At 36.9% G+C, this 26,728-nt stretch overlaps 1 protein-coding gene across 1 annotated transcript in view; it reads left to right on the plus strand.

The window, feature by feature from the left end:
• Positions 1-18,615, plus strand: part of HCRTR2 (hypocretin receptor 2) — a 36,273-nt gene extending 17,658 nt beyond the window's left edge. The window contains exons 4-8 of the mRNA XM_068936439.1: positions 6,226-6,341; positions 11,581-11,801; positions 13,157-13,278; positions 14,307-14,507; positions 16,894-18,615. Coding sequence (XP_068792540.1) covers positions 6,226-6,341; positions 11,581-11,801; positions 13,157-13,278; positions 14,307-14,507; positions 16,894-17,087 — 854 coding nt within the window. The 3' untranslated portion in view covers positions 17,088-18,615. The remainder of the gene's footprint in view (positions 1-6,225; positions 6,342-11,580; positions 11,802-13,156; positions 13,279-14,306; positions 14,508-16,893) is intronic.
• Positions 18,616-26,728: the final 8,113 nt, after the last annotated feature.

Here is a 26,728-nt window from a genome sequence, read left to right on the forward strand (position 1 = left end):
ATCTCCTGGGACTTCAATGCAAACTGCAGGTCACTACAGATTTTAGAGATGTCCTTAATATGGGGTAGGAAGTTATTCTATAATTTGGAATTTATCATAGACAAGATCATTTAAGTAACTTGGGAGATGTAATCAGTTCCAAATTATTTCATCCAAGAAGCACAATTCTGCCCATCCAGAATAACTATGAATCTAACTTGTTCTGTGTTTAAATTCAGCTTTGAGGATTCTTAAGGATTTCAAAGGAGCAACCGCTTCTGTTTTGTCTGACTTCATCTAGCAAGTAGTGCTAGGTACCCCCTTGAATGGTTCAGACTCCACTCTGGTGGGCCTTGGCACAACTCCAGCGCTAACAGCATATATGAGTTACATGCTGTGACTCTGACACAGGATAAAATGACTTCCAGTAATACCATTATTCACACACAGGAAAATAAAGGCAAGTTTGCCAAAGCATGCAACTAAAAGGTGCTTGGTTAATAGCCTCAAGGCACACTAAAATACAATCAGATTCTCTCTCAGAGCTATCTCTGTACAGAAACACTCTAGTCCTGTGAACAATTAAGATAAAATGCGACTGGATCACCTATATTTAATTATTATTATAAATTGGTTTAAGCTGTTTGAACTAATGAGGTCTCTTCCATGCGCTGCTCTGAAAGCTCCTCCTCTGCTAACCGCCTCTGCAGGGCCAGACATGAATGAGGAGGCGATGGCCATCACATTCCCCTTTCTCTATCTCCCTCATTCCAGCTGGTCCTCTGGAGCAAGGCAATGGCTGGTAGACATGGCCATTAGCTAGCTGGCAGCCATTCCAGGCAAAGATGTGCTGATAGTTTTTAAGGGAAATCTCTGTTAATCTATGAATATGGCACTCGCTGTTTCATTGAAGAGGATACATCTGCTCTTTACTTCTAACATTGTTTTTTCATCTGTGAACAATTTTGTATCCCAATCTGCTGCTGATACGGCAGTATTTATGTGACTATTTTCTTTCCCAGCGTTTACTCTGGGTACAATTCATGTTCATTCATTTTGTTTGAGAGCTAATTATCCATGCCTTCATCACTTCAAGGTTAGATCTGCAACAGAGATTCTTTTAATCAGCCTAGGAAATGAAAATGATGGAAAGCACTCCAGTTAATTAATTAGGGAGTCAGAAGAGCATTTTATCAGGGGAACACAATCCCAAAATTTCAAGATCTGCGTTGGCCACTTTTTGATTTCCAACAGAGAAGTATTGCTTTCAAACTACTGAGTCTGTAGTAGCTCTGGAACGATTTTAAAGAGAGCCTCTTGTTCCTTACTTGACTAGAATAGCTGCAGCCCACAGATATGCTTGAGCTGAAACACACATTATATAAAAGAAAAAAGGCTCCCACATGTGTTTGCAACATCCTACCCTTCTGGAGTGTATTTGTCCAAAATGAAATCTAACGATCTTCTGGTTATGCTGTGAGTCTCAACTCAGACTTTTGGAGAGGTGGAAAGGCATATGACAAGGCAAATGCTTATGCATAGAATAAAGTTCTTTCTATATCTGGCTTCAGAAATAAAGTGCAAACACTCCCAAATGATTTTTTTAATTAATATTGAATATAACATGAAAATAATTTTACATTAAAAATACATGGAAGTTTTCTGAAGTAAGAAGATTTTTATTCCGCTTAAAAATAACAGTTCTACTTTTATACTGCTGCTTTTTTAAGGAATTATTCTTCTAATGATAATGCAATACTATTTCTAATTAATCTGCTGGTGCATTTTAGTTATCTGTAAAATAATAATCCTCTCCTCACTCTTATTAATAATAGCTTATCACCGACTTGAGAGAAGAACCTTTCTATGTGCAGCTACATTGCTCATATCATAGAAGAACCTAGTAACTGTAGTGTTAACCATGTATTACCAGACAGGATAATATCATATAATACATTAACACCCCTTTCAGACTGTGGAGAATAGAGTGTCGTTAACATAAGTAATTTCCTTTCAAATGAAAATGTCTTAAGACAATGAATTAGGTCAAAACATAGACGATGTAGTTTTCTACTGAGAACGGGGGTTTGAAATCAAACAGACCGTCCAACAGGAGAACAAAAGAACATGCGTAACAGGGCAGTAGTTTGAAAAGCCTAGTGAGGCTTGAGGTCAGAGGAAGGAATAAAGAGCTAATGTTTTCAAAGAATAAACTTGCTTTTTTTTTTTAGTGCTTTTTGACTATGGGAAAATATAGGGTCAAAACAAGCTATCTATCGGGGGCTGAAATAAGATGAAATTCATGTTCCTAAGAATAAGTTATATTTGAAAATAGCAAGTAGAGATGTAGAAACTGCACACACTCAAGGGACTCTGAGAAAGTTCTATAGGAGCGTTAATTTGTGTGATGAGGAAAGGGATTACATTTGGGTATTTATTGCTTTGTTAATAACTGCGTATCACTTAAGCTATCTAAAATTAGGGTACTTCTGATGAAATCTTTGTAGAGTATTGCATGTACTTCAACCATCATATGTCCCAAGGGTGCTGAACTGTAGATTACCAAGGTTGGGACCCTAAAAGGGGGTGCCTAATGACAGTTCCTGAAGTGTTTTGGAAGTCTATACTAATTTTGGGAAGGCAATGTTGTTGAAACATGGCATGCTATGGAGCAGTAACAGACAGGAAGCTGTTTCCAGGAAGATGTCAGAGATGTCCAAGCAAGTGACTTATGTACAGCTTTTGGAATCCACATAAGTCTGGTGAGTGCCCAGAAGGAAGGTCTGATCAACACTGTGACACTTGGTTTCCTTAACAGTGAACAAATAGTGGCCACCCTGACTAATAATAAGATTTCAAGTATGCTATGGGAGAGCTGCCAGTAACTGAAAAAAGAGCCATAGTTCAGCCTAAAACAAGGCTCAATATCTTTTTAATTGCTTCTGGCATTCCTGAATATGAAATTCATTGCCAGTTCTGGGCTGAGGCTTTTTTCATTTCTAATACTGCCTAATAATAATATTTTATTTGGGAATGCAGAAGGATCCAACATGTGACCTAGGCAAACTTACTTAAGGAGCCAGTGCTGGCCATAGTTCTATAAAACTTTGTAATTGCTATGTGCTGAAATTGATTAGATAAAGTGCCAAAATAAAAGAAACGTATATTAAAACAAGTTCACCATGTGTCCAAGCCAGCTGTTCATGAAAAGGGTGTTATCCAAGGTGCGTTAGCCAACTCCTTTTGCATATGATGAAAAGAACATGGAGATAATTCTTTCCCAATACTACATGGTTGAATGGAAACAAAGTGAAGACTCTCTGTTTTCCATTTCCTTCTAGATTACTCATGAAATAGCAGAAAAACATATTTTCTTAATTCTGGAGAAAGTAAGGTAGCTGGAAATTGCATTACTACATGAAGGTTTATACATCCTGTTTATCTAAGTATCCAGCAGTTAATTCTATAATACTAATCATTACCTGAAGTGCAGAAAAAAACAAACAGGTTCTAAATCTTGATTCCTGACTCTTCTTTAAGAGTACATTTCAACTATTAAATATGCACAACAATTATATTACATAGTGTGAGAAACTTTGGGAGCTCAGATATGACCTAAAACAGGTTAATTTGAATGCTACTAAGGAGCTCACCAAATTCTGATGCCCAGAGTAAATGCAAGGAATGAGAACATTCTGACTACATAGTTTCAAATGATTTGAAAATGCAGAATTTAAGGCAAAACTTCTGGGACATTTTTATACAGAAGAGGGATTATCGTTAATACTAAATTATGCTTTGTGGTATCATGTATTGATAATACAAGCATAATATATCAGCTTTTAAAATGTCACTTTAATATTAGCAAGCTGTAACTACCGTAACGTGGGGACATAAATTAGAAGGCGCTGTGTTGTGTAATCTAATTTTCTCTGCTGTGGGCACCCACTTGCTAATATTGTTATTCATTAGGCTTTATCCTAAAAGTATGCTTTTTTAGCTGTCTTGCTTCTCCTTATTGGTTACTCCAAAACCTAACAGAGATTTTCCTGAGACTAGGGAACCTGGGACCTCTCTACAGATGCTCAAAAAGCTTAATAGTCTTGTTATTTTTCTCTATTGATATTCTTAGGGAAGCTATCAAGAGTCAAAGAATTTCATTTTGCTTCAGGGGATATTTCATTTGTTAGACATATTAAAGCCTTTTGAATCTAGGTTGTTGCTAATATGTGTGTGTGTTTAATAAAATTCTGGCAAAATCTGGAAGCCATAGTTTCACAGCTCTTCCGCCTTGCTCCATTGAACAACAGGCAGTGACTGGAACACAGTACTGAGAAGGAAGCTTTAAAACAAAATTTTAAATTTAATAATCCCTCCAACAAACAGAAGGCCTGTTTCAGCATATAGATCATTTATCAGGCAGAGTAACCATACTATCTGACTGGTACTGAGTAGGAATGCTGATCTCAGTCCAATCCCTGTGACCATTTGTTTTCTTTTTCTCCCCTTTCCTCTTTTCAGGGAAACAGGGGTCAGTAACACAAGAATCATTCATTTCTTCTTAAAAAGACGGTTACTGCAACTAAGAATGATCTGCCCCTGTCCCAAAGCCTATTAAGTGACCCGTGGAAGGCAAAGATGCTTTTCTCCTCTTCTGCTTGAGAATAAGAGGATCAGAGGTTCCAGTCAGGCAGCTGATATATCACTTAGTTCATAGGCTGATTGATGTTCTCGTTCAAGGAGCCAGCAGCTCACACGGATGATAAATGAACAGTATCCCAAACCAGTCCTTCTTCCTTCTTGCCACTGGGATTATCAAACAGCTTTAAAGCTTTTCTTTGGCTTGAGAAGCTAAACAGAGTCATGCTTCTTAAGGAAAAGTTCTACAAAGTGCTTTGCCCTGGGTGGAGGAGGGACAGGTTTCCTTTGATGTTTCACAGCTGGCACTTTCCAGGTGGCTAAACTTCAAAGGCAAATGTTAGGATCTTCCTCCAACCTGGATCATCCGTCCTTTGTAGATAGCTAGGCTCATTTAATGTTTCCCTTTACTTGGAATGCTGAACTGGAAGCCATAAACTCCAGATGGCCTTTTAAATATGTACTGTCCTTCTACCTACAAGGGGCCTGACTGCCTGCAGAGCACTGATGAGGCAGGTGACACCTCCTTCTTAATAAAAAGAATGTACTCTCAGCTCCCTCATTGACCTCCTGTGATCCAAATAAGACACGTTACTCCAGTTTCTCCTTAATCTCTCCACCTGTGAAGCATGGACAGCAGTATTTCCCTATCTGACAGCAAGACAGAAGTGCAAAAACCATTTTGAGATCATCAGTAAATATACAAACCCAAGTAATTGCCAATTATAAAATAACTACCTAGAAAGTTCTGTCTTCACCAGGGACATTAGCAAGAGCTGGTAGCTGTAGCTGCTCAGTTAAGAATCGGTTTGCTGAGGAATCTCAAAGTAAGTAAGGAGCCCAATCTTGGTCATCTGAATTGTAATTAATATCAACACTTGGTAATACCAAATTACAACTGGTAGTGCAAGAATGAAACTGAGTTTTCCAGGTACACACTGCACATTCTGCTATAATCTAAAAAAAGGACTCTGATATAACATTCTTAAAATCATAATATATTCACAACTCTATTCCTCTCTAACCAAATAAAATCCGTAAGTTCTCTTTTGAAAAGAGATCACATATTAAGATACAAGGTTAAAAAAATCATTGTTCTTAAAGTAGGGTAAAATTCTCGGGATTTTCTTAACTTTAGAACACCTGACTGAATTAATTCTAATTTTAATTCTCCCATGTAATCGTAATAATACATCACTGAGTATAGCTTGAAGATACGTGTATTCCACCACTGAGAAAAACAAAGCGGTTTAAAAAATGCATTCCTCTCCTCGTTGGCATCCTAATATGCATGAATTTCTGTGCTGTAGTCTATGTTCTCTGCTTATGAGAGACTGTACAACTCATTCAGGGATATATAGCAGCCCTTGCAGAAGAAAAACTAAAGCTAGTTACACAGCCTCTTAAACACATTAAAAGGTGAGATAGTTCAAATAACTGGTTAACTACTGTTAGATAGTGACATGTTCTATCTTTCACTGATTTAATACAACAAAAACTTATTGAGTTTGGCTTAAATTTGCTCAAAATGTTCTTAATTTGGCTCAGAATGTTTTAAAAATGTATGTATATTTAAATACACTCTTTCTATTTGAATTCTCTTTCCAGCTGAGGTTTACCCCAGAATGTATCACACGTGTTTTTTTCTGGTGACATACATGGCACCATTGTGTCTTATGGTGTTGGCCTATTTGCAAATATTTCGAAAGCTGTGGTGTCGCCAGGTAAGTCATTTATACTAGCTTTGTTTGCTTGCTGTTATGACAGTGTATCTATTCTCATGTATAACCTTCTCTATGTATTCCATAGTGTCACTTAGGATCTGACTTATATAGGTTTTTATAGCCAGCACTGTTACCAAGTTCTGTTACACTGCTGGGTACAGCCCCCGAGAATAAGAACTGAGATGCATTCAGAAATGAAGACAGTCAGACTGCTTTGCTCACATCTATGCGAGACTTCTGAGAGGGAAATAAAGAGATGAAAAGAGTGCAGAAAGATTCATTTTAGGAAGAAGAAAGCTCTCTCCCATTCTGTTTGAAATGCTTACTGAAAGATAGATGTAGGTGACCTTATATAATGATTTTATACTTCTAAAATCTCCTATAGCAGTCGGAAGTTAGGATTGTCTTTCTCATTTTGTTAGTCTGTTTAACTGTTTTTTTTTATTTTTAATTTTATAAAGTATCAATTTTATAGTGAGTCCAGTCTGAACAAAATTTGGCCTAGAACTGTGAAATTGAAATTGTCTGGTGTGAACCTGGATATTATCAGTCATGTTTGATGTGAATTATTACAAATAATTGCAATAATTTCTAATGTGAACATGTAATTTCTCAAGCTTCAAATTAGAAAGACAGGTCAGAAAACAAATAACAAAATCCGAACAAGCAAGTAATCAGGCTCACAAAGAACATTTGAATTGAAGTGGTAAAAATGATGTGAATTGTTTTCAGGAACGTTTTTCCAATAACAACATTTCCAAGTGGTTTTAGCTTGCTTGAGAATCATTTTCTGGATGCAAGCTATGCTGTAATCAATCATGCATCAGTTCATGTTTCCATCTACTGTCTACTGCTTTGCCCAGGATTTATCAATAGCTGTAGCCTCCCTAGCTGCCATTCTATAAAGGGCAATAAACTCATCTTGTTGAAGATATGATGCAAGATATTTCCTGTCCTTTCCTCTCAAACAGCTCTAACAATGACTGTCATTTACATCAAGACATGGGCATGAATCATTTCTCTCTCACCATTATATTTGGTACTGTTTGAATTTGAGGCTGTCCTGTCTTGGGCATAATACAGAAGCACCACATTAGAAGCATGTTCTGTACAGTTCAGTTTAATCCTTTAGGGAAATCACGAGTATACTTTGAATATCCAAGTGTATGCATGTTAAAAATAAAAATCTATTCTCACACTGACAAAATACATATATCCCACAAATAGTGAAAATATGGGAAGAAACAAAACTGGCTTTAGCTTTAAGGCGTTATGATATCACCTGTTCATCAGAATAGCAATTATTCTCACTTCTAATCATATTAAGTTAAAGCAAAATAAAAATCTCACTGTTTTTCTTTAAATTATTATTATTATTTTAATTCCTTACATTTATAAGATTAATAAGATAGTTTTAACATCAGATTTAACCTTTACAATTTGAGGGGACCCTCTCTCTTCACCAGAAAAGAAGGCTTAGCTCAGTTAGTTTTGAAATTAAATTCAGTCTAACATAGATTTAAGATTTAAGATTGTTGAATAATTATCTGTCTCTCTTTTTGTCCTGTAGGCCCCAATGATCTTGTAACTACTATCCTTCTTAACCTTCTCTGTTGTACAGTCCACTTATTTTCTCAGGCTAACCATTAATTAAGTTAATGCAAAACAATTATTCTTAACCTGTGTGTGGTTTGAAATTTGCTAGTTAAGATTCAGAGCAGAAATGCCGGGAAACTAACTTGTTTTGGTTTTTTCCCCTAGTCATATTAGTTGGCCTGATTAAAGATATTCTACTTATGCGTCTTGCCCACTGAAAAACAATGTTAGGATGATTCTTATATAATTTTTTTTTTCCAGTGTCAAAAAGGCAAATACTGCTATGGCCTTAGAGCTGTCAATGATGGAAAATTACAGGTGTCTGTTTTCCTAGCATAGATAATAGCACTATGTAGGAGGGGCCACACTAAGTGAAATTAAAACCACTTCACATCTATTAACAACTGTAACTTGGCTGCAGACATCAAGCATTTTTCTAAGTGAAACAGGTGTGCTGTAATAAGTCATGTAGAGCAAATTAGTACAGTGGTCTACATCTATTATTTCATAATAGCTTCAATTACGAAATGAGGCTATTTAACAGAATTTTAGTTAAATATGGTGCTTCTCTTGTGAGCGACAATGAACCTTCCAGATGTATGCAACAGAATAAACAGCGAACAGCAAAATCTTGTTATGCTTTACAGTTTTTCTAAAGGTTATTTTTTAAAACGGAGTCTGTAGTATATGCAAATTTTCAAATGACTAAAGGTAAGACAGATTCACAAACCATCCCTACCATACTCTGTGCACTAGCTCTTACAACTGATGGTTATGTCTTTCAAGCAGGTCTTTGCATAAAAGCATAACAATCTTTAAATTATAGATTTGTCCTTGTAAAAGGAAGTACAGTCATGCCACAGATACCAGGGATTTTGAGTAATTTATTTTAATCATTAGCGAGGAAGTAGTGACTTAGAAGACTATGTTCTTCTGTGGATTTTAAGGAGGAGATTAAAAGTAACATCTGAACAAGCAAATAGGACCGAATGGTCTCATGATAATAGTGTTGATACATAATTCATATATTATCTAGCTGCATACTATATACTTGGATATACTGATGTCCAAATGCATTTATGCTAAAGCCTTTTTTTATATTAGTAAGCAGGAACTCTGCCCCTTTTTGTTTTGGCAGCTGAAATATATCCTTGCAATCTTTGGAAGGTGTTTTTACATTTGGAGAGATTTCCTCAGTTCTTCAATAAATCCCTTGATACTGATTTGAGGGGTCAGAGGAAAGGTGCAGAAAGCAGTAACATTGTGACTTTTAGTACATGTCTGGACACAGCTAGGGAGTTTTTTGTGAGTTATAGGCATTATACAAATTCCACATAATTATCTCTATGACTGATTCAATAATAAAAGCAAGTGTATAAATTATGCTGGCATGTGTATACTTAGCAGAATACATATGCATGTATTCACATATAAGCATATTTGTAAACGTATCTGTACACATATATACATACAGGCACATGCTTATGAAGTGTTATGCTCCTTAGAGGATGCTGGTTCAGCCATGCTTCTGTGGGTTTTTTCTTTTTTTTTTTCCCTACCTGAAACTCTTGCTGCATCGCTTACTGGACTAAAAGTACTAAAGCCTAGATATCTGCCAAGTAAAGACAGAGGAGAAGAGGTTTCTGTAGAAACAGTCTCCATACAGACTCCTGAAAGATCCAGTAATTTGATAGGTAGTACAATGAGATCATACATTGTATCACAACCCCTAGCTTTGATCACCTCTTGCTGTTTAAGACTGCTTGAATAGCAGGTAAGACATGTCTACCTGCACAGACACAAACAAGCTGTGTACGCAGTCATGTCTAACGTCTCTGTAGAAACAGCCATTCACAGTCTTTAGCCAAGATTCTGTTTCTTTTCATCTGAGCTGCATCTAGCTACTAAAAAAGTTGCTCACAAAATTCCTAAGGTGAATCTTTGGCATAATGAGGAGGGTGAGGTTAGGACAGATTTGGTCAAGTTTCTCCACTTCCATCTCCTTTTCTGATCAGTTCTTGCTACAAATATGGTAATTCAATGTAACTAAAAAGGAAGGAAGAGCATTTTGGCATTAAAAGAATAGAATATCAAAATACCCCTGAGAACCCAGAATAAGAACCTTATAAAGTATATTATCTCAGTAGTGTATGGCAAAGGCACACTACAGTGATGTACCCTCTAATTGAGTAGGATAAGTTTCCTGAAATGGGGCAGACACGTTAAGATGTGAAACAGACATTATTAATTTCAGCTGAATGAGTGGGAATACTCGGTAGAAGTATTAAGATGCAATATTTTTGCTTTGTGTCCAAAGACACGTTGGTAAAAAATAAATTTTGTTGTGTATCCTCCTGTTCTATGTCATTGATTTCTTGTTCATTTTAATAGAACTTCACCAAAAGGTTCCCACAGTTGTAAATCAGGTTTGAGGGTGCTCATATATACTAAATTAAGGGCTTGTCTGTGCAAGGAAGCTATGCATGAAAAAATGCAGGGTCCAAATTTAAAACATAATAGCAATACTAGAAAAATTCTACATGTGCATACTTTTATTTTAGAACAGGTATTTCCCTTTTAACTGACTTTGTTCCAGAAATAAGTATCCAAAATTTTCTTTTCTTCTTATCAGTTTGTGTGAATGAGCCCTAATTTTTAAAATGACGCAGTGGAAGATCTGTATTCTGCAAGTACTTTTAAATATGAATTATTTTATACTCATGGGACTAGTTATACTGTAAACAATTGCACTACTCATGAATAAAACTATGTTTCTGCCCAAAAGATTTTCAGAAAGTAAGTATAATGTTGAAATCATATTATGAACATCATTGTAATAGGATATAAAGTTATTGGCATCTGTAGTCTTTCACATTTGGCTGCAGACAGGAAATAATTTTGAAGAACTGAAGCAAAATTATTTTATCTGGCTTAGCTTACAGTAGGGCAGAAAAGTAAATACTGAGACTTTTTTTAATAGCCTTGGTGCAGCATCTACCCATAGCAAGGTGTCTTTGGCTGACCAAACTCTCCCTATGCCTTGGCACTTTTCCATGATTCCCACTCTGTCCATCATTGTACACACATTCAGTTTGAAGACCTTTGCAGAGATATCCATATTTTAGCTATGACTTCTTTAGTTGCTTCATTGTCATTTAGGTTGCATATTTGAAAATTCTACAATATTCAAAACTGTGTAGGCTTTAAATCTTTGTTTTCCCTTTACTGAAAAGCTACTGAGTACCTTAAATTAGCAGCATATTAGTAGGATAGACTATTCTGTTATACAAGAAAGCGTTTAATGTAGAACTTTATAGCAGTATTAATTTATAGTAATACGGTTGGTAAGTGTGACAGTCTGAAGATATGAGCAAGGTGAGGTGTGTGGGAAGTGAAGACATCTTTTACTACATGAATTGATATATTTGTATAAAATGCTAATTTTTGTGCACTGCTTCAAGTTTGTCTGAAAGCCAATTTGTTTCTTCCAGCTACATCAATTAATTTAATAAAAAAGAATACTTCTCCCTGTAAGTTTACCTTGTATATGTCAACATGTCTAGTTGTCTTGTTATAGCTATCCACAGTGTTTGTTTCTCAAAGTGCCAATAATGAGGATACCACTTACTGTGTTCTTTTTTAGATCCCAGGAACTTCTTCTGTTGTTCAGAAAAAATGGAAGCCTCTGCAGTCCTCAGCACTGCCCCGAGGGATGGGGCAATCAACAAAGTCAAAGATTAGTGCTGTGGCAGCTGAAATAAAACAGATTCGTGCAAGAAGGAAAACAGCACGTATGCTAATGGTTGTCCTCCTGGTTTTTGCACTTTGCTATTTGCCAATTAGCATCCTCAATGTCTTAAAAAGGTAAAAAATGTAAACACTTGGTAAAGCTTTCTGCTAAAAACAATTCTCTGTGGTGTGATTCCTTTTATGCTGACAGATACTTTTGAGAGTGAAGCCAACATATTTCTTGCTAAAGAAACTGAAAATAAGCGTAAAGTTGCAAAAAATATGTAGCTAAGCTATCCATAGTGCAGAAATCGAAGGTCAGATTGTAGAACCTCTTTTAGCAAGCTCTGATTCATGAAAATGATATAACCTACCTGCATGTTGTTCTTTTTGTCATTTACGTGGGATTACAGCTTTTTTGCTGTAAATGCACACACAAACCAGCACCACCTGAAGGTTCGTGGGAGACTACAGTGCTGTGATATGGTCCTGAGGACTGAGAAATACCACACTCTAGCCTGAGCTCCATCATGTATAGTAGTGAGACCTTAGGCTAATCCTGCAGTTTGTATGTGAAGCTGTTTTTTACATTTTTACCTTTTTCTGCCTTGTTCACTTGAGACAGAAAATTTTTTATACGCTATTTTTTGTACAGTGCCTAGCAGTTTGAGGCCTTGATATACTTACACCTTTAGAGACCTTTGGAATACTGATTATCTTGGAATACTGATATCTAGAAGCCATTTGCTAATTTCCAGAGAAAGATATCTTAAAATGGAAACTCGCTTTTGTTGGAGGCTTGTGATTGAGGAACATTTCAAGTTGGACATGGAGGCTTAAATATATCCCACTCAATTCTAGCACTTTCCTGAGGCATAATTTAAGTGCTTATTCATCTACAGGTCCCTTGGTAGGCAAAGCAGAGAGGGAGAGGTATTTCCAGAAGGCAACCCAGATTACCTGTGAGCATAACCACGCTCCACAGAGGAATTACGAAGGCTGCATAGGCTACTGCAGGAGTCTAGGCAAAAACAAATAGCAAAAATTAGGTGTAAGGAGTCTGGGCAAAGCATGTTTCTCTGGAGGACAGAGGCTGCTATTATGACCTCTATAGCTCAGTTTTGGGCCAGTTTGGTGCCATTCCCAGGAAACTGGGCCCGAAATTGGAAAGCGCAATGACAGGAATAAGACAAAAGCAGCTTGGCTAATCTGGCAATCATTTACTTAAGCTATTTGCAGCAGAATTATACCTCTGCACCCCTAAAAAGCAAAGTGCTTATGGACTGTATGTTGTACAAAACCATTAAAAAAAGAGGCTGATAAATGGGGAGAGCTCTTTACTCTCTCAAGAAAGCTAGCAGTGTTGCATCATCTTTTCTGTGATATTGGAAATAAGTCATCTGAGACAAATGTAGACTAGAAGTTGCCTTTGACTTCTTATATGTTTTCTAATTTTGCCATCTTTCAGGTTTGCTTTTCTTTTCCCTTAGGGTTTTTGGGATGTTTAATCATGCTGATGACAGAGAAACTGTATATGCCTGGTTCACATTCTCACACTGGCTTGTATATGCAAACAGTGCAGCCAATCCTATTATTTATAACTTCCTCAGTGGTAAGTTGCAGTTACCTAAAATTCAAGTTTAATGTATAGCTTAAATGTAATGAGCCACAGCAAAGATTAATGACTGTGTAACACCAGCATAGCTCCTCCAGTGGGAGCCAGATCCTCTTTTTGGAATAAGTTGCCTCATATATTCCATTACCTTCAAGCTAAGTAACCTAAACGGTGCCAAGGCATGGGTCCAAGTGCTTGAATTTGACTGTCCATGCCGTTAATTCGTTAGAGAAGTCTCTGGCATGATTTTGGCCTGAAATAGTTACTATTCCCCCAAAACACTCCCTGGATACAGTTAGTTACAGTTACTGCTGGATGGGAGTTAGCACAGGCCAGTAGCTGTCCCCAGCTGGCATTTTATTTGAGGCCACCAGGTTTTGGAGACTGTGAGGATTTAATAGTGCAGGCATGGCCAGACTATGCTAACTAGGTTTCAGGCCAAAGAACATGCCAGGATGCTATTTAGTTTACTAGTATGTATTTGTCTTAGTTTGGATTTGTATTATTTTGCTTATCTGGAGAACTGTAGTTTTTTATTGTATGTAGCGTGAGAATGACTTGAACAATTTACTATGAGCTCTAAAAGCAGGTTAATTTGAATTTGCTTTTTAAATGTATTCAAGATGAAACACAAGTTAGCCATGCCCTCTCATTTCACATGTCAGATAATGTTTCAGTCATTTAAGCGTACCAGTGCTTAGTCATTTGCTTTCATTACATATGTTATTAATCAACAAACTATCTACAGCATAAATTCAGAAGTCACTGTAGTTTTTCTGTTCTATCTAGCCAAGAATAATAAGGATTCATACCATATGTCACATACGTTCTTGTGAAGGTTATATCTTTTCTGTCTTTCCCCAAGCTGCTGAAATTGGGACTTCCTGCTTCAGTGGCTTGAGAAGGACATTTGCATATTCTAGGTTGATTTTGCATTAGGTAGCTGCTTCTTTCTAATCTATAAGCTTGGTTAAAGTATAGTTTATAACATAATGTTTCTATGAGTCTTTTTTTGTGATTGACAGGGAAATTTAGAGAAGAATTTAAAGCAGCATTTTCTTGTTGCTTCTTTGGCATTCACCATCACCATGATGAGCGGCTTACCAGAGGTCGTGCCAGTACAGAGAGTCGAAAGTCCTTGACCACCCAGATCAGCAATTTTGATAATATTTCAAAACTTTCAGAACATGTTGTATTGACCAACATAAACACACTTCCGGCAAATGGTACTGCACCTATTCTCCACTGGTAGTATACTTGTCTCTGTGTCTTTTGATGCTATGAAGTTAGAATTTAATTGTGCATAGAACAATCCTTGAATCTGAAATTCAAAGATTCAAAGAATCTGAATGAGAGAAAAGTATTTACAATTAAGAACTGAAAGTAAAAAAGTAGTTTAAAAGAAATATTTTATACAGTAAACTACAACTTTGATTATACACTGATGAGTCAAAATTTCATATCATTCATTTCAAAATATGTGTTGCAATTTGGAACAGGGAAGGGTAACTGTATTTCATATAAATGTTTTTCACTGCATTACTCTTTCCTTTAGACGTCTAAGTAAATAGCAGGTACCTGAAAATAAGAAAAAAATTTCCATGGAGTTGCAATGTGTTTATTAATGGCTATATTCTGCTCAGAGTTAATTATTTCCTACAAGTATAGAGCATTCTATAACAAACATTTTAACCGAAGTTCAGTGTATAGATTGTACTATTTGAATGTCCTTGTCTATTTCAAATGATCTGCTCACCAGGCATTCAGTTGTGAGCTGGGCTGGTCAAATAAGGAATTCACATTAATATTCTTTCTTGCATTTCTTGTTCTTTTTCCTATTGGCTGAGCTTATTCTATATATTCAGGAACATCTGGGAAGCCACTCTTGATTTTTTTTGCCAGTACAAATTGATAAACAGGTGAACTCAATGTGAAATGAAAGGCAGAAATTATTCAAGCTTTCCCAATTTTAGGTGGACACTGAAATGATGGTGCAATTTCCTAGCTTCCTGAATAAAGCAAAAATAGTATATAATTTATTATTTGATATTTCTCATTACATTATTTCCCAGCTGGTATTTATCGGGGATTGCAAGCACGGTATTCATCCCTACTCTCCCAGGAATGTGAACAGTGATTGTCTAGAAATTAGCTTAGCCACTATAGACTATATAGGCTGCTTTTATTGATAACAGTGAGAAAATAGTATCTCCAAAGACTGCTAATCTATGCTTAGAATAGGTGTCAAAAAAGGATGAGATGAGTTACCTCTGAAGGTGTCTATTCCCTCCACTTACTATAAGAAGATCACAAGGTATCTTAGACAATTCCATTTCAGATCTTTAAAGCTAGGTGAAATGAATTGCACCGAAAGGGGTAGATTCAGTTGCCCAAACATAGTTTTCTGCTGCTCTTCTGAAGCAACAGCTGACAGCTAGGTGGGACACCCCCTAAAGTCTAAAACTGAAAAGATATCAAAACATAGGCAACCAAATCAAGATCTGTGTGATGTTAGAAAAGGACTTTCTTCCTCAAGGATTGTAGGGTGGGGTATTAGTTCAAGATGAAGATACCTAAATGTAGGTGAAAACAGGTTCTTTAGGTGTATAAGCACCCAACAGAGATCTAGGCTCAATTAAATTGAGGCATAAACAAGCACTTGAGAAGCCTTATATTTAGGCATCTTAATGTTAAACTGAATCTCACCCATAGTCTTAGTGGCAGGCATTGAACTCCTGTATTACTGGTGGTTGGGCATTTGCACTTTAGGTGTTGTGGAACTAGCGATATCTAGTCCCATTAGAAAAGAGACTGCAAAATAGAAGACAGCTATTCTAGAGTCATGCACAGATTGACATCTGCTCCTGACCATGATCTACAGATAGTCCTTTAGTCATGTGGAGCTCCTACCTGAACCTCTTCTTACAGGACTCAGTAGGAAATCCTACATCACTCAGCATTATACTAAGTAAGAAATAGTGGTTGTTTTGATTACAAAATGCCTTCATAAGACTGAGAAGTAAAGTTGCAGTCACACTTAAGAACAACATTTCTAATAAGGAAGACAAAGCTGGCAAAGGAAAGGGGTACAGGCATGCAACTTCTGGCAGAGTGTCAAGATGAGGTATATATGTTATTCATTCTTCCAGCTGTACTAGTATAAGCTTTACAAAATCATTGTAAAACTTTTTTTTTTTCTCAATTTCAGCTTGCTTTCCTCCAGTACTGTTGCCCTTCCTATGTGTGTGGCACAAGCCAGGTTACAACAGTGAAACCCAGATGACAGTGTGGCTGTAGATGATGTTTTACTCTATATCCATTATCTGTCATCATGCTCCTGTCTGCACCTGCCTTGTTTTGACTGGTACACAAAAATCTGTAGTGTTGTACTGTTCAGAGTAGTGTCTGAATTAGGAACCATAGGCTAATTTAGCAGATGACTATTAGATAGGTAATAGAACATGTTTACAACATTTAACAGTAAGAAAAACAAGATCTATGCATTAGAAATGCCCTTAGACTTCAGTAAAGGAGTGTTTGCTTAAAATTTGCCAGTCAGCTATATTTTACTAGCAGTAAAATCACCTTAAAAATCTGTATTTTACGTTACAGGTATCACAGCTACACTGAGCCCATTGAAATCAGTGGAACTGCATCTCCACATACCAGGGATGAGTATGACTTCAAATTTGGATGAAGCAGTGACAGTTTCTGCAGAAGACACTGGTGCAGCAGAGAGTGCAAAGTGGGACAAATTCATCCCTAGCATAACTAAACTTACCTCGCTGGAATTACAGCAAGGCTGACTTTGGCTCAGTACGTTTAAGACCACCTGAAAATGGCACGTTTTTAGCTGTGTTGCAGACTAGAATAACAGGACAAACAGATTCCTTCAAAATAACTGCCTCTTCTATTTCTTCTCAGTCTTATGGAAACCTACTTACCTCAGTATGAGCTAAAGAACATGTCTTTACAAGTCTTTTTAAAGATTAGATTGTACCATACTTTGTAAATACTGTAGATATTTATTTTTATATATTTTAGATGCTGTGGAACATTCTAAATTGTATCATATAAAGAACTACAAGCATTTGAAAGCAGTCTCAAACATCATTTATTTATATCCTGTTTCTATTAATGAGTGACTTATTTGCAAGGAATGCTTACTTATGCACTAGTGATATTCTGGAATTATTTTGCACTTCTTTTCCTGCTGCTTCACTTGCAGTAAATTCCATGTTTTTTATGGAAGTTTCACTTCAGATTGATTTTGTGATATTCCAAGTTACTTTACTAAGCCTCTTAAATATGAACTCAGAGTGCTGCAAGTTGCACATGTTTTCATAACATTACAGTAAATTGCCATTTTTTTTTTCTTCAGACTGGAGTGCCTAAAAACTAACCACTTAAATAAAACTTATGTGATACTCAAAGGTGCTATAAGCTCAAAATTCCTACTCAGGCCAATAGGAATAACTAGTGGCAGCACCCCTGAGGAACAGGACATTTTAACTTTGCTGGCTCATTTTAGTCCATAGTGTCCACGAGTGTTGCTCTAGATCTCTGAGGATCTTTAAAATAGAAAACATTGGTTATCCTGCATTTTCCATCTCATCTGCTATTTAATACTAGCAATCCAAAAAATTAACAGATTTCCAAGATAATGTTGAATTTTCAACAAAAAATTAAAATAAAATATTTCTCTCTGGAAATGTGAAGGAGCTATCTCATTGGACTGGTAGATCACGTACTCACATATCCATTTTCCATTCATGGGATAAGCTCCCTGGCCTGGGGCTTCCTACCATGCATTGTAATTTTTCTTTTTAATGAGAGAAGATGGTGCTTTGCTAAAGACTTAAAATGCTAGGAGAACATGGCTTGCAGGTTAGAAAGAGGCTAATTTAAAAGTACCTAAGCTATAATCCTGATGTGGCGCTATTCTTAATTCTTGCATTTCAGATAAGATTTCAATTATCAGATGAAATTTTTCTTTTCAGTGGGAGGGGTAAAATGGGAGGGAGGACTTGTTTTTCAGTAAAAAAATTCAGCACTTGACATAAGACTTTTTCATATGATCACGTTTTGTTGAAAAAACAATTTCTCTTAGACAAGATGGTATTGATTAACCTATGTAAATATTTTTTCTACGATGTACTTTGACTTAAGCCATGTCATGCAATGTTCTGTCTATCATGAGAACTATAGTTTTATAAACTACTTAATCACTTTATGCTTTAGCCTTGTTTTACCAGACATTGTTATAATTTACACTGGTGTAAAGTGAGATAAAAATCTCATGTTGTTTGTATATTAAAGTTTTCTTTTTCTAGGAAATGATTAAGGAGAAATACGTAAATGGAAATAATATTTAAACATCAAATAAAATCATAGGAATTATTCCTATATTCCTATGTGTAAGCTTAATTTTGTAGTATAACTATTACATCACTGTTATTCAAGGAAATTATTTTACTTTGTCTCTTCTAAGAAGGGAAAACTCAAATAATTATGGGAATGACAGTTTTAAGCTGTGTGGAACCAGATATTATTTTTCTATATAATTTGAAATGATCAGACAAGCAGTTGCTGAATTCAAACATAACAAAAATAGGAGACTGGAATTTGGAAAGTCTTCTAATTTTTTATTATTTTGATATAAGCAAATAAAAATTTGAAGAGCTAAAAATTAGCATAGTAACCGAGCTGCAGAATAGTATTCATTGATCTTTTAATTATGGCATGAAGTGCTCCCCCTCCCACTGCTGAAAGATATGCCGAAGCAATGGTACAAACAGATACTTTCATTTCAAAAAATGTACTTCTGTCTTTTCCTTGAAGAGAGAGCAAGAATGTAAAAAGTAAATGATTATGTAAGAAAACTGTCAGTATCAAAGGGAAGTGTGCACATTTATCAAATATACAAGGTTCACAAGTGACTCTGGAGAAGTCATGCTTGTTGAGGCATGTTGCCCAAATCCCTGTGAGATGAATGTATGGGGAGGGGAAAGGGTAAAATACCTCTAACTTGGGCCAGAGTCAAAATAGCAATGTTCATGACAAAATTGTAAATATCATCTTTCTAGAGAAGGGCTGAATGCAACCTACCAATTCAAGTTATCTTCTCCTTGCTGCTCCCTTAATGCAAGTGAGATAAATTGTGTTAGTTAATTTGGGGTAAGAAGGTAATTAAACCTCACTGGGAGCATTTGATTCTTGCAGATGTTCTGTGACACAGTAGAAAAGGAATTTCTGGCCTTAATCTTCTCTTTTTTACGTTCCTTATTTTCACTTAGATCCCCAAGATTAAAATATTCCAAAATTACTGAAATTTTCTTTTAGTTATAAATTTAACCTAATAATACTTTTTTTGTGTGGAGACTACAAGAGATGAGATTTTTTTCATTAACACATGAATTTGATTTTGTTCCAGCCAAAATTTTATTGCTTAAATAGTATATCTTTCAGACACAAATGATGCAATCAGAGTTTTTCTAAGATTTGAAAATCTAAAGAGTCGTAAAAACTGTAAATGAAAAGGAAACACTTTCAGGTTTTTTTTCCTTACAAGAGAATGCAATATGACATTTAAAAATATATTATCACAGTAAGAGTTGCCCACCTGAGTAGAAAAAAACAAATGCAGTACTTTCAAAGGACATCATAAAACCAGATTAGTTATAAAACCCAGTATAAAATACAGCATTAGTTTTTCAAAGCTAAACTATGCCAAAGTAAATCTAATTTCTTTCTTTGACATGTTAAATCAGTTTCTAGGTTAATTCAATATGATGAATCTCATGTGTTTGGCAATCAGTGAAGCATCTAATACAGTCCCACATGATAAATTAGTACTGAAAATGGGAACAGTAGGCAAACTGTAAGACATGTCAGAATCTGTCTAACAACAGCACAGCTTGTAGGAATGAGATATCAGGCCGAATAGAAACTAATGGTGCCTCAAGGACTAACTTTATTTCATATTTTCATTAATGGTCAGAACAAAAAATAAGAATATGGCCATGAAATTTCATAATAACATAAAGCTATGAGTTATAACAGAAGCAGACAAGGATCAGGATATCACACACGAATCACCAGCTGACCTAGAGAATGAAATGAATTTCATGGTACAAATTCCAAGATCATGAACCTGGCAACTAATATCAAGTCATGATATCAGTGTCATGTGCAAACTAAGGATTCATCAAATGGAAACTACAAACACAGATAAGGAAGGATAATACACATTCAGTTATACAAGGCTTGCAGAGGTGGGATTTGGAGAGAATTACGTACAATCTACTATAACCATCCCATTGCCCGCCTGTCAATGCATTCTAGAAAAAAAGGGAAAATCCTGTAAATGGCACAAACTGTTTTCTGGGCCATGAATAGGAATACTACCGTTCTCTTATGAGGAAGTTTTGCTCAGTCTATAGCGTGAGACAGAAGACTTTACAGGAACTTACAAGAAATAATAATTTGGTGCCCTGAGAGAACCGATAGGCCTTAATTTGCCTTGACGAGCCTCGCCTGGGACCTCCGCCCACAGCCCTTCCAGGAGCCCAAGGGCTCCATTTCAGCTCAGCCCTGTGCACCCAGTCGCTGCTGGAGTTATGCTCTGTCTTCTGCACTGTCTGGATGGACCTCAGCCAAGCTCTGTGGGTCTCAGGCCTTTTCAGCCCGTTCCATCAGTTTGTTTCCGCTGTTCTAAATTCCGAATCAAACTTTGAGTGTGGCTACAGCTTTCCTCAGCCTCGGAGTTACCTGTAAATTTAAAAGGCATATTTAATTAGAAAATGTAACAAGATCCAAGGAAAGACAAGGCTTTGCAACATGGAAGGAAAACGAGCAACAGATGAGGCTGAGGAGGTTGATGGGTTAAATGTCTTTTTGCTTCCCTCTTACCTGGAAAAGCCAACTGCCGTTAGATGACTAATACAATTGGCGTTAGCAACAAAGGGGTAATAATTCAAGCTTCAGTAAGAAAAGAAATGTTTGGAGAGGCCTTTGATAAAGTAAATGTTACCGATCAGGCTGGCCCGATGGTTTTGACCGAGAGGTAATTAAAGAACAAGCTAACAGAATTTCAAATTAATTAGTAATTATTTTTGAAAACTCATGGAATATCAGTGAGACTCTAGAAGGCTAAAAACAGAAAATCGTAAAGTATCTGTCTTTAATAAATGGAAAAAAGAGGAACTCTGAAATTATAGACCTGTCAGCCTAACTTGCTTCCTTTGAAAAATATAGGCTCTTGATAAATGTTATACTGGAGGATATAAGAGGATCTGGAATGGAGCTTGACTACTGAACACTCGATTGTCCACAATTCTTGATAGTTTTCTTGCTTGTTGGCTGAGTTTTGGACCTCTTCAGTTAGTTCTTTCCAAGACAAAGCCAGGACATGATTGGGTTGATATTTCGCTCAAAGGAACATCCCCAAAAGTAGTATAAATAATTCCAAAAGTCCACATAAATGAGGCTGTACCAAGTTAAGCTTCCTGCAGTAGCAGTTCTCTACTAGTACCCTATTAAGTTTTATAGCTTAAATATTCTCACTTTTGATTATAGAGAGCATGGAACACATGCACCAGATATACAGCAAATGCCTTCATTTCCATAACAGAAACTAGTCCATGCTAGTCTGGACATCTGCAACAGAGCCCCTTATTTCAGGCATTTTTCTCTAGAAAAAACAAAACAAAACAAAACAAAACCACAACAATTCTATCTTAAGACTAGAAGGAAACCACATGGAGCCCAGAGAAAATGCATGTCAGCTGCTATGGGAAGTGGACAAGGCCAATTTGATCATTTGATCTAGAGAGAGCTAGCACTAGCTTATATGTTTTTGGAGTGACTTCATATTAAATATTTTTTGGTGCATCTATCATAGTGGATTCCAAATACTTTCTTGCAATTGTACAAAGCTTTCTTTAAAATTGGTGAATTCATACACTTCTTGTTAGGGAACTTAATGTTAATAATTTAGGGAGAGGGTTTCATGGTGATATGCTTTCCAAAATGTCCTGCTTGCTTCTTCAGGCAGCTAATGCTTCAAAAATAGAGTCATGAATCATGGTTTCGATCCTATGATCATTAAAGTTCTTTCCTTCCTTTTTACTCTGTTTGGTTCCTAATTCCCAACACAACAAATCAAAGATGTTCACAATTATTTGGATAGAATTTCATTCCAAGTATTCATTAAGTAGTTCATTCCCAACTAAAAGTCTAAGGAGATAAGAGTCATTGTACTGAATTTGAATCTCAAATGCTTTGAAACACCCAAGCGTATTTTGAAAGTCAAGTGTTTGAAAAGCTTGTCTAGGAGCAACCAGTAGGATAGTTTTAGAAACAGTAATTCTGAAATGACTGGCCTGATGGATGAGGGAAGAGCAGTGGATGTTGTTTACTTGGACTTTAGTAAGGCTTTTGACACTGTCTCCCATAACATCCTCAGAGACAAACAGATAAATTTCAGGCTAGATAAGTGGTCAGTGAGGTAGTCTGAAAACTGACTGTACTGCCAGGTTCAGGGGGTTGTGATCAGTGTCATCAAGTCCAGCGGGAGGCCAGTCACTGGTGGTGTGTCCCAGGGCTCAACAGTGGGACCAATACTGTTTAACTCTTCATCGGTGACCTAAATAACGCGACACAGTGCACTTTCAGCAAGCCTGCAGATGATACAAAGTAGAGAATGGCTGATACATCAGATAGTTGGGCTACCATTCGCAGGGACCTCGACAGGCTAGAGAAATGGGCAAACAAGAATCCCATGAAGTTCAATAAAGAGAAATACCAAGTCCTGCATTCGGGGAGGAGTAACCCCATGCACCGGTACAGGGTAGGACCTGACTTACTGGAAAGCAGCTTTGCAGAGAAGGAGTTGGGGGTCCTGGTGAACAATACATTGAATATGGGACAGCAACGTGCCCCTGTGACAAAGAAGGCCAATTATGAAGAGCGTTGCCAAGCGGGACAAGGGAGGTGATTCTCCCCCTCCACTCAGCCCAGATGTGGCCCTGGTGAGGCCACACCTGGAGTACTGTGTCCAATCCTGGGCTGTCCAAGAGTGGCATGGAGCTGCTGGATTGAGTCCAGTGAAAGGCCAGAAAGGTGATGAAGGGACTGGACCATCTGTCATGCAATTTTATCTCCCAGGCTGAGAGGCCTGGGAGAGTTCAGCCTGGAGAAGAGAAGGCTTAGCGAGGATCTGATCAATACGTATAAATATCTGGTGGGAGGGTGTAAAGAAGACAAAGCCAGGTTCTTCTCAGTGTGGCCCAGTGATAGGAAAAGAGGCATCTGAAATACAGGAAATTCCATTTAAACATAATAAACTTTTTTACCTGTGAGGGTGATCCTGTGAGGTGTGGAGTAGGTGGCCCAGAGGCTATGACGTTTCCATCCTTGGAGATATTCAAAACCTGAGTGGACATGGCTCTGAGCAACCTGCGACCACCCTGCTGTGATCGAGCGATGTCAGACTAGTTGATCTTCAAAAGTTCCTTCAAACATCAACCATTCTGTAATTCTGTGAATATAAAGTGGCGGTTTTGAACTACTAACTCTTGCCCAGGCGTCAGATGTGGTTAGCAAGCTAAAGCTTTGTGTGTTTTAATGAAATATTTTTCACCCCCTAAAATAGCTTTTTTGAAAGAATTAATTTTTCTTCTTTATAATTTTTGAAGAAATATTTTATGTTCATTTTGTTTTAATTCTTTATTCTTAATAAATTTAAAAATATACTCAAATGTTTTCTTCTTTAACCACATTTTCAAGCACCATTTCATTGGAAAAACTTCACGGGCATGTAAAAATGTCATCTACCTGTGCAAAGTAATGGAGATTTTCTGCTACTTCCACTGCCTTTTACTCAAGGGAGAGCCAAATATATGGATACATTAGAAATATTATTCAAATGCATTTATTTTTGAATGAAAATGATCATAGAAAATCTTCTGTAAAGATAAGCCCATTATTGAAAATGGAAAATTCTGTAGGATAGAAGAGTGATAATAAGGCAGACTGCAATGACTGTAAGAGGATAAAACTAAGATTTTGAGTGCAGTACCTTTTGGTGGTGGGAGAAAGTTAAGCATCTTAAGTTAAGTTTCTGAAAGATGGAAAAAACTTAAAATTAATTTTTGATGGAGCTTGAAGGGAGGATGGCGGACTAAGTCATATCAACATTATAAAACTTTACCAGTGTGGCTATTTTGATGTATAGCCAGAACTACCATCAATGCGAACAGGACTATAAAAACCTCTTTACTCCTACCTTCTCACCCATCAAAAAGGAGCAGCTGAGGAATGCACATTTCTTACCCAGGTTGTAAATATTGAAAATCATCTGAGAGCCGAGTTTTAAGCAGGGTTTGTTATCTCTAACTGCTTTGTTGTTCTAATGTTTCCATTAACAATTCAAGAGTCTAGAAACAGCTTTCTAACGCCACCGTTTCTTCTTCGGCACTGTTTTGGTCATATAGCCTTTAGATATAAAGTCTAAAACACAGTACAGTCATTTCCATGTGCATAAAATATTGTGCCACTGTCATTTTGGTACTTTGTCTCTCAACATATTTCACACTTGTGTCCTGGAAGAACAGAGATATCCCTGCCTTCTCCTTCCCTGCTGTCATTGGAGTGTTAGGCTTGTGCTCTGCAGTCACAAAGACTGCAAGACCACTTCTTCCCTCTCCACCTCCAAAAGGGCAATTTTTTCCTTTCCTTTCGCATAGAGGGCAGTACGTCATCCTCTGATATTAGCAAAGTTGGTGTATGTTATTAACCTGGAGAAGAGGCACGAAAATACACTAAACACAAGCATAAGTCAGAACCTTAGTGCATTATGATCTATTGCTACATATTACAGTGGAATTAGGCCAAGGCACCTTTAGCCATCCAACCTAAATTTTATCTCCCAGCTGAACTGATATTCATCTTTCAGGCTACTCCTTTCATCTGACTGTAAGACTTTTTTCTGACTGTTGGATATAGTGGATGAAATAGTATTCCATTTTACTGAACACACTTTCAAAGAATGGCAAGCATTTAGCAATGTTGGCATTGAGAGCTTAAATAGAATATGTAATAAATTATCTAAGATAAAATCTAAGTTAAAAATGAAGAAATTAAATATAAGCCTAAATTTTCCTCAGCTAAACAGAAGATAGACAAAATCTTGACTTCATTCAAGTCAAGAAGTCAAAATCTTGACTTCTGTTATGCCAATGGAGACAGGATTTCAGTCAGTATATCCCTATTTCGCTAGACATACAGAAAGTTTTACGACATCTTTTTGCTCTCGGAATTAAGGAAGAAATCCAATTAAAAATATTCTGTAAGAGATAAGCAGCCTGCAAAAACAACACTCAGGAGTGCATGGAGAAATCAGTACAGATCTACTGTTTACTCGTTCCAGTGCAAAAATAAGAGGGCATCCAATGAAGCTAGCAGGTGGCATGTTCAAAACAAAATGTTTCTTTACAGATACCACTTGTCAGTGTGAATGCTAAAAGTTTGCATGGGTGTGTACAGGGATATGCAGCTTCTTTATGGGAGAAGGTGCCATGGGACACTCCTCCAGCTCAAGAAGTTCCTGAAGGGCAAATGGTTGTCCTCTGAGGATTCAGGGAAGTATCACTTTATACTTGTCTTACACTTTTCCCTAAGGATATACTTTGTCCACCGCTGAAAAAGGATACGTAACTAGGTGGACTTTTCATCTGAAGTTGTATAGCAAATGTAATAGTGTTATGATCCATACTATCTACTCATGCTTCAGTTGGACCTGCCTACTAAGGTGCATTATCCACAGGTTTATCTTCTGAATTGCAAAGTAGCTATGCTGTCCGAGGATTGTTGAGTAGCCAAAGAGAAATATGCAACTGTGTGTAGATCTCAGTTTCTCTTAACCTATTACTTGCAAAGAAAGCTTTGAATTTGGAAAAGGGAAACTTCTGCTGCTGCTCTCATTTCCTACATTTATCTACAGAGAAACAGCCTAAACTGACACATCACTGATTGTATGGTTTATGGTTTGTTTTTTATAAAATATCCAAGTCAGTTGCTGACTCTTACAGCAAGTTTTTCTTGAGGTAACTTAGAGAAAATCCTGAAGCCAGGCAAACAGTCGGTATAGACTGTTTATTTGTTCCTCTCATTTGCTGTTCAACATGCTCTATAGCTCCTATTTCTCATTTTTAATCAATAGACCATGGTCCTGTCCTGCTTATGAGATGAAGACGATCAAATTCACTTCTAAAAGGCAAGGTGAAGTGTTCACATATTAGACAGCAGCTGAAGGTTACATGATTAACAACAGCTAAAGAAGACTAAGGGCTTGAGAGGTTGTCTTCCTTAGAGATTGCAGGCAGCAGCAAACCCTTGCTCTGTCCGTTTCTCCTGAAATCAAATGGGAGCTGAAGGAAGAGGAAGT

Source organism: Struthio camelus, chromosome 3 (assembly GCF_040807025.1).
Source record: "Struthio camelus isolate bStrCam1 chromosome 3, bStrCam1.hap1, whole genome shotgun sequence".
NCBI lineage: Eukaryota > Metazoa > Chordata > Aves > Struthioniformes > Struthionidae > Struthio > Struthio camelus.